Genomic DNA, 9,370 nt, shown 5'->3' on the forward strand with positions numbered 1-9,370 from the left:
TTAAAAATTATATTTTAAATAACAAAATTAATTTAAATATAAATTTTTAAAAATTATTTTAAATAAAAGAAAAAAAAATACTAGTAGAATATAAAAAATAAAAAAAAAATTAAAAATAAAATTTAAAAATATAGAAATTATAAATTAGATTAGAAAAAATATATCATAAAAGAATAAAATAAAAATAAATTAATTACAATTTCTTTGTTAGGGTATTTTATCAATGTGACTTAAAAAAATAAGAAATAAGAATTAAAATTGTAATTGAAATTAAAAATAATATTTTAATTAATAAGTAAAATTAAATATTATAATTTAAAAAAATAATTTAAATGAAGGAAAAAAAATGGGTGGAAAAATTAAAATTTAATTAGAATTAAAATTTGATAAAAAAAAATACAGTGTAAAGTTAAAAATTGAGAAAAAATATGGAATAAGATATTCATAAGAAAATATTTTTTTAATTACGAGAAATAAAAAAAAAAGGGGGAAAACGCCATAGAGAATGGCGTTTTCCCCTCCCAGATCCCTTTTCCCCCCTCTCCTTCTTCCTTCTCCCTTCTCCTTCTCCTCTTCTCCCTTCTCCCTTCTCCCTTCCTGATCTTCTCCGGCGTCTCTCCGACGGCACGGCGGCACGGCGGCACGGCGGCGAGGTCTCGGGGCGGTGAGTTCTTCCCGCCTCTCTCTCCATCTTCCTCTTTCTCTCTCCCTCTTCCCCTCTCTCTCTTTCTCTCATCCTGGCGGCGGGCCGCGCGTCCCGGCGGCGGGCCGCGCGTCCCGGCGGTGGCTCCCGGCCCCCTCTCCTCTCTCTCTTCCTCTCTCTCTCTCTCTCTTCCTCTCTCTCTCCCTTCTCCGTGGCCGCCGGCCACAGACTGGCGGCGGCGGGCCGCGCGTCCCGGCGGCGGGCCGCGCGCCCCGGCTGTGGGTCCCGCGTCCCGACGGTGGCCCCGTCCCCTCCTCTCTCTCTTCTTCTCTCTCTCTTCCTCTCTCTCTCTCCCTTCTCCTTGGCCGCCGGCCACAGACGGCCGGCGGTGGGCCGCGCGTCCCGGCGGCGGGTCCCGCGTCCCGACGGCGGGTCCCGCGTCCCGGCGGTGGCCCCCGGCCCCCTCCTCTGTCTCTTCTTCTCCCTCTCTCCCTCTCTCTCTCCCTTCTCCGTGGCCGCCGGCCACAGAGTGGCGGCGCCGGGCCGCGCGTCCCGGCGGCGGGCCGCGCGCCCCGGCTGTGGGTCCCGCGTCCCGGCGGTGGCCCCGGCCCCCTCCTCTCTCTCTTCCTCTCTCTCTTTCCCTTCTCCTTGGCCGCCGGCCACAGACGGCCGGCGGTGGGCCGCGAGTCCCGGCGGCGGGTCCCGCGTCCCGGCGGTGGCCCCCGGCCCCCTCCTCTCTCTCTTCTTCTCTCTCTCTTCCTCTCTCTCTCCCTTCTCCGTGGCCGCCGGCCACAGACTGCCGGCGGCAAGCCGCGCGTCCCGGCGGCGGGCCGCGCGTCCCGGCGTCGGGCCGCGCGCCCCGGCGGCGGGCCGCGCGCCCCGGCTGTGGGTCCCGCGTCCCGGCGGTGGCCCCGGCCCCTCCTCTCTCTCTTCCTCTCTCTCTCTTCCTCTCTCTCTCTCCCTTCTCCTTGGCCGCCGGCCACAGACGGCCGGCGGTGGGCCGCGCGTCCCGGCGGCCGGTCCCGCGTCCCGGCGGCGGGTCCCGCATCCCGACGGTGGCCCCCGGCCCTCTCCTCTCTCTCTTCCTCTCTCTCTCCCTTCTCCTTGGCCGCCGGCCACAGACGGCCGGCGGCGGGGCGCCCCTCCCGAAGGCGGGGCCCACATCCTGGCGGCGGGCCCGCGTCCCGACGGTGGGCCGCGCCCTCTTCTCTCTCTTCTTCTCTCTCTCCCTTCTCTTCGGTTGCTGGCCACAGACGGTCGACGGTGGGCCCCGCGCCCCGGTGGCCAAGGCGGGCCCGCACCCCGACGGCGGTCCTCGACCTCGTCTCTTCCAGCGGGGCCGCTTGCCCTGACGGCGGGCCGCGTCTCGACGGTGGGCTCAGACGGTCGGTGGGGCCGCGTGCGCTGAAGGCGGGCCCCACGTGGTGATGGCTCCGATGCGATCGGTTGCGATGACGGTGGGGTCCATGGATTCCGACGTTCATTTTTTTTTATCTCATTAATTTAATTTTATTTTTATCTTTATTTAATTAAATTTAATTGTATTTTAAATTTTTAAATATATTGCATTTCATGAAAACGTAGACCCGTCAATTGATCAATGTATAATATTCTACGTTATCCGTATAAAATATATATTTCATATATATTTTTATATGGATATCGTAAAATACATACATTGATCAATTGATTGTCCAGTTTGGACAGTTTGGGAATTGCATTTAATTCTATAGATAATTACATTATTCGAATGATATGCGGAGGGTTCGAGAGATATTTCGGACAGTATTTTTCTTTAGTTCTCCTCACACATTTTGAGTCGTGTGGGGAGAACTAAGGGGAAATGCTGCCGAAATTTCTTTCGGTCCTTTTTGCGTATCGTTTGATTAATGTAATTAATCTATAGAATTAATGCAATTCCCGAATGGGATAGGATCTATCTGTACCTATTTGTTGATGATATGATGCATGTATCATGTAAAATTTTGGTAATAATAAAATAATTAATAATATTAAATATTTTAATTTTGATTTTATTGTAGGTTGTTTTGAGAAAATGGCCAGTACTCGAGTTCGTGTTTTATTGTATTATGATGGCATGATACAGAGTAATAATCAAACTGGTGTGCAGTATAGTCACCCTGCAAATCGGATGATTAGAATATCTTCATCATTATCACGTCAAGAATTATTGGATCATTTATACAGCAGTATTCCTATAGACAAAGAAAAATATGAAATAAAATTGAAATGGAGATCTCCTAATCTGTCGGGACAGTTAATGCAGAGTAAATATATCTTGGTTCCAATTGATGACGATGATGATGTCGAAGAAATGCTGACATTTCCTTTGAAATATTCAGATTGTCGATTTTTAGAATTATATATTGAAAAAGCAGATGTACCAAGCTTTGGATATCATAGTCGGTTTTTAACTCAAGCTGTTCAAACCGATAGTGTTGAGGCCGGTTTTGCAGAACAATATTTCATTACTGCCGGTCCTAGCTGTCCAATTATTCCAAGTGCTGTGATGACTTCTCCTGTGTCTTCTGCTATGGTGACTTCTCCTTTGGTACAAGTAGTGGTAAGTGCGGGAGACGACACTCATATAGAAAATGATGATTGGGTAGTCGGAGGAATAAATTCTGATAGTCTGGGTTTTGAGTCAGATGAAAATGAAGATGAAGACAGTTGGATGGATGAGGACAGTAGCAGTAATGACGATGATGATGAAGATGAGAATGATGATGAAGATGTTCAAGCTAATATTAATGTGGAAGAATCTCAATCTCATTTGCACCAACCTCCACAATATTTTAATGATATAAATTTAGATGATGGTGGTTGTGTTAGTGCTGGTCGAAGATTGAATTCTGACAATCAATTTTGGGACTCTTCGATGACTGAATTTTCTAAAGGTTTAATGTTTGAGAGTAAAGATGATGTAAGGAGAGCTGTTGATCTTTATCACATTATGAAGCATCGGACATACAATGTAGTTCAGTCGCATTCGAAATTATGGTCTGTACGATGCGCATCATCAGATAATGTTCAGCATTGTAAATGGAGGCTTCGTGCTGCATTGTTGAAAAAGCATGGATATTTTCAAATCACAAAATATGAGGGTCCTCACACTTGTTTGTTTACGGGATTGAGTCGAGACCACAAACATGTCAGTGGAAAAATGATTAGCACATTAGTCCGACATATTGTTGAGAAAGATCCCGGTGTTAAAGTTGAAGCTATTGTGGCAGCCGTTAATGATCAATTTCAATATACAGTATCATACAGGAAAGCATGGTGTGAAAAGCATAAGGCATTGGTTGATATTTATGGAGAATGGGAGCCATCTTATGCTAAATTACCTTATTATATGGCTGCACTTCAAAATGCAAATCCTGGTACAGTTGTTTCATGGGATTTTTTTCAATCTGTGAATTCCAATGTTCGTGTTTTAAATTATATTTTTTGGGCTTTCGAACCATCTATTCAGGGTTTTATGCACTGCCGTCCTGTAATTAGCATTGATGGCACGCACTTGTATGGTAAATTTAAAGGTAAGATGTTAATTGCAACAGGCATTGATGCAGAGAATGGGATATTTCCATTAGCATATGCAATTGTCGATGAGGAAACGACTGCAAGTTGGAGTTGGTTTCTTTTCCAGCTCAGAACACATATCGTTAAAGATAGAAATGGAATATGCTTAATTTCTGACAGGCATCCAGGTATATTAAATGCCATCGCAGATGAGTCTATTGGATGGAGTCCACCACGTGCCTATCATCGATACTGTTTAAGACATATCTGCAGTAATTTCAATACACATTTTAAAAATGTGCAGCTGAAAAGAGCAGTATGGCAAGCCGGAAGTGCTCATCAAGTTCGTAAATTCAATTTTATCATGGGCAGAATTAGAACAGTGAATGAAGAAGCTTGGAGCTGGTTGTCCGAGATAGAAAAGGAGAAGTGGACATTGGCACATGATGATGGTCTACGCTATGGTGTTTTAACTACAAATTTGTCGGAGGTTTTTAACAGTGTTCTACGAGGAGCTAGAAATGTGCCAATTACAGCTTGTGTTCAACTGACATTTTATCGTCTTGTCAAATATTTCAATACGAGGCATGCTCAAGCCTTGAGATATGTAGAGGAGAATCAAAATAATCTTTTTACTCCTCATGTTGCAATTAAAATTGCTGAAGATCAAGTTAAGGCTAACCAGCACCGAGTAACAGCATTCAACCTTCAAAGAGGTATATATGAAGTGCTTACGAGAAGAGCAGGCGGAGGACTACGAGGTGGAGGAAATTCTCATACTGTTACATTAGCTGAAAGAAATTGTTCATGTGGAAAGTGGAGCACGTATAAATATCCATGTTCACATGTTTTAGCTGTGTGTCAAGAAATTGCTGTACATTTTAGTGGTTTTGTGGATGATGCATATACAATTACAGCATATATGAATGCTTGGACCGGTAATTTCAATCCACTACCACATGAAGATTATTGGATGCATACACGTATGTTCAAATGCATGCCTGATCATCATCGTTTGAGACCGAAGCAGAAAGGTAGACCAAAGTCAACGAGACTACGAAATGAGATGGATGATAGGCAAATAAGAAATAAGAATCACTGTGGTATTTGTAGGGAACAGGGTCATGATCGTCGTCGCTGTCCTAGGATAGTTCAACATACTTCAACTTCAAGCAGCGGAAGAATTTGAAAGCTTTGAAAATTTATTTTTGTCAGTGTTTTATGAATTACTGCGAGATTGTATTTGAATTTACGTGTGTAATATGTTGGGATGAACTGAATTTTGTGTTTAAGTTGTATTGTGTGATAATATTATATTTAAAAAAAAAATTTAAAATATTGTTTTACTTTTTTTAATATATCTGTGATAATTTTGCTTGAGGCAGCGTATTATGGCTTACGATCCACGATATTCCGGTCCTCGAGACAGCAGTATTCTTACATTGCAGGAGCATCATCGATCGCAGACTATTTTAAATGGCGGCGTAAGTATTACAATCTTTTTTACTCTTTAAATTTTCATTTTAAAAATCATATACGTTATCTAATTATTATATTTTATTACAGGAGTCCAGACATCTTCGTCTACGACGATCCGATGCAGATTTCTGGAGGACAGAGGATATCCCACGTAGAGTGTTAGATTATTTACGATATCTGGGATTTTATGGAGTATATCGGATCGGTCGTATACAGATGGACGTTGGTCTTATTACTGCTTTGCTTGAGAGATGGCGTCCAGAGACACACACATTTCATCTTCCATTTGGTGAGGCGACCATCACTTTACAGGATGTCAGCATCCTTACTGGACTACCAGTTGATGGAGATCCAGTTACCGGAGTTGATCCCGCACTTACCATTCCGGAGTGGCAGGCTTTGTGCTTGCGATTGTTAGGGTTTGAGCCCGACGCACATTTTTTCGATCATTCACGACTCAGGATTGAGTGTTTGGATGATCGTTATCGTCATTTTCATATTGCGGATGATGCACCGGAGGAGATGGTGCAGCAGTATGTTAGGGGTCAGGTGCTGCGATTGTTAGGTGGTGTCCTGTTACCTGATACTTCATCGAATAAGATGAAGTTGATGTTTCTGCCATTATTAGAGGATTTAGATTTCGCTCGTCGACTCAGTTGGGGCAGTGCAGTACTAGCTTGTCTATACCGAGCTATGTGTCGGGGGGCCTATGCTGATCAGAGCGAGATTGGCGGTTATCTTGTATTATTGCAGGTATGTGAATTAAAATTTTTTATTTTTAATATTTAATTATATATGACATTGAATATATTATTTATTTAATTTTTGAAATTTGCAGATTTGGGTATGGGAGCGTATGCCGACTATCAGTCCATTACGACGACAGTTGCTCGAGATGCCATCAGAGCAGCAGGATCCTGATGTTCCATTCAGACTAGACGGTCCATTAGGATACAGGTATCGAAATATTATTATTTTTATTTAAATTTTTTTTTTTAAAATTTATTTAATATTAGTACATTGTGAAACAGATGGAACGTTGCATTCAACGTTCATCACGTATCGACAAGAGTGGCACGGGTTTATAGGTGCCAGTTGGATACATTAGTTGATACATCTAGACGGGTAAATTTTAAATTTTTTACAAATATCAATTTACAGTATTCATAATCTAAATTTTTATTAATTTTTTTTATTTTAATTATATTATATCAGTTTTTGTGGAAGCCATATACAGATGGGATATTGGCTATACTGCCGCAGATGTGTACAGTTGGACACGACATATGGACTGCTAGGGTGCCGCTTATTTGTTTTGATGTGGTAGAGTGGCATCTTCCTGATCGTGTCCTGCGGCAGTTTGGTCAGATTCAGGGCATCCCAGAGCAGTTTGATACCAGTCAGGGACTTCATCGTATTGATCGACGAGGGAGAGCTCGTATCGACTGGCGTATCAGACATGCACAGTACATCGATATTTGGGATGCACGTCGAGATCACATTGTTCATGGTGATCCTATTTTGAGAGGTCGTTCATATACTGATGACTACATGGCTTGGTTTTTTAGCATTACAGTGCGAGTCATTGGACAGTCTCAGTATGCAGTTTCTGGATACGAGGGCGAGAGTTCTACTGTACGTCTTTTGGTAAGATTACGAAAATTACTTCATGTTATTTGTGTTATATTTTTGTTTTATATTGTACACTATACTGATTGTTTTATACTAACTGTTCTATTTCTACGTTATAGACTGATTCTGTGTCCGAACTCGTATTGGACACTCGTCGTGCTTTATCTACGACTGATGAGGACGAGCGGATTCAGATACTGCGGGAGATGGAGAGAACAGGTTCCGGAGCATTGAGGGCGATTGGTGTTGATCCACATACCTGTGCGCCTTGGTATGGAGCAGTTCGGACGCCAGATATGAGTTATACGCCGTCACCATATGCTTCACATATGCCATCACCGCATATTCCGCATATGTCATCATTCGATGCTGCACAGATGCCACCGCTTTTTCATCCACAGATGGCAGCGTCTTCTTCGTCTTACATCCCCCAGATGCCATCACCGGGTACCAGTTGGCCACATGAGTATGATACTTTTTTTTCAGGTCCATCCGTGTATCCAGATGAGAGAGTTGAACGGGTCTCTCAGTCCGTAGATGATCCGACAGCATCAGTTATTCCTGAGCAGCATGATCAGCAGATCTCCTCCACTGATATAGGAGAGGAGCCATCACAGCAGGAGCAGCCGACGAGGACCTTCCTGAGAAGGTCCAAGCGACCACGGGCGCCGCGACGTCCTTGTGGGACTTAGTCTTTATTGTATTTGTATTTAGTATTTTTACATTTTTGTTGTACTATTTTTTTTGGATATATTTAACATTTTGATTCTATTGAATAATATTAAATATTGATTTCATTTTATATTATTTAATTTTAAATTATTGGATATTATCCTTTGTGCATATGGATACACATACTCGAACGTGTCTCAGAATATTAGGAGAGAAAATGTTATGCCGGCGGGCCGTACTTCCCGGGGGCGAGCCCCGCATCCCGATGGCCACGGCGGGCTCCCGCGCCCCGACGGCGGTCCTCAGCCCCCGTCTCTTCCGGCGGTGGGTCCCGTCTCGATTGGTTGTGGGTCCAGAGCAGTTTGATACCAGTTAGGGACTTCATCGTATTGATCGACGAGGGAGAGTTCGTATCGACTGGCGTATCAGACATGCACAGTACATCGATATTTGGGATGCACGTCGAGATCTTATTGTTCATGGTGATCATATTTTGAGAGGTCGTTCATATACTGATGACTACATGACTTGATTTTTTAGCATTATGGTGCGAGTCATTGGACAGTCTCAGTATGCAGTTTCTGGATACGAGGGCGAGAGTTCTACTGTACGTCTTTTGGTAAGATTATGAAAATTACTTCATGTTATTTGTGTTATATTTTTGTTTTATATTGTACACTATACTGATTGTTTTATACTAACTGTTCTATTTTTATTTTATAGACTTATTCTATGTCGGATCTCGTGTTGGACGCTCGTCGTGCTTTATCTACGACTGATGAGGACGAGCGGATTCAGATACTGCGGGAGATGGAGAGAACAGGTTCCGGAACATTTGTGGCGATTGGTGTTGATGCACATACCTGTGCGCTTTGGTATGGAGCAGTTCGGGCGCTAGATATGAGTTATACGCCGTCACCATATGCTTCACATATGCCATCACCGCATATGTCATCATTTGATGCTGCACAGATGCCACCGCCTTTTCATCTACAGATGGCAGCGTCTTCTTCTTTGTACATCCCCCAGATGCCATCATCGGGTACCAGTTGGCCACATGAGTATGATACTTTTTTGAGAGGCATCCATCCGTGTATCCAGATGAGAGAGTTGAACGGGTCTCTCAGTCCGTAGATGATCCGACAGACGATCATGGGCGCCGCGACGTTCTTGTGGGACTTAGTCTTTATTGTATTTGTATTTAGTATTTTTTCATATTTGTTGTATTTTTTTTTTTACGTTTGACATTTTTATTCTATTGAATAATATTAAATGTTGATTTTATTTTATATTATTTAATTTTAAATGATTGGATATTATGATTAGTGCATATAGATACACATACTCGAACGTGTCTCAGAATATTAGGAGAGAAAATGTTATGCTGAAAGGATTATAAAAATT

The 9,370-nt window shown here is 43.0% G+C and overlaps 1 protein-coding gene across 1 annotated transcript; it reads left to right on the forward strand.

The window, feature by feature from the left end:
- Positions 1-5,754: 5,754 nt before the first annotated feature.
- On the forward strand, positions 5,755-8,342 carry LOC140851449 (serine/threonine-protein phosphatase 7 long form homolog). Its single transcript, XM_073242991.1, has 6 exons — positions 5,755-6,415; positions 6,501-6,619; positions 6,694-6,787; positions 6,878-7,309; positions 7,414-7,760; positions 8,168-8,342. Exons 1-6 carry the CDS (start codon positions 5,879-5,881, stop codon positions 8,340-8,342), a joined length of 1,704 nt encoding a protein of 567 aa, XP_073099092.1. The 5' UTR covers positions 5,755-5,878.
- The last annotated feature ends 1,028 nt before the right edge of the window (positions 8,343-9,370 follow it).

The sequence above is a fragment of the Elaeis guineensis genome, chromosome 9, assembly GCF_000442705.2.
Source record: "Elaeis guineensis isolate ETL-2024a chromosome 9, EG11, whole genome shotgun sequence".
NCBI classification, from domain to species: Eukaryota; Viridiplantae; Streptophyta; class Magnoliopsida; order Arecales; family Arecaceae; genus Elaeis; species Elaeis guineensis.

Bases quoted from the DNA above. Each gene is read 5' to 3' on its own strand.
- LOC140851449 (XM_073242991.1), top strand. From the start codon at position 5,879: ATGGACGTTGGTCTTATTACTGCTTTGCTTGAGAGATGGCGTCCAGAG. The intron at 6,620-6,693 runs GTATCGAAATAT...ATTGTGAAACAG, and splicing joins GACGGTCCATTAGGATACAG to ATGGAACGTTGCATTCAACG. The intron at 6,788-6,877 runs GTAAATTTTAAA...ATATTATATCAG, and splicing joins TAGTTGATACATCTAGACGG to TTTTTGTGGAAGCCATATAC.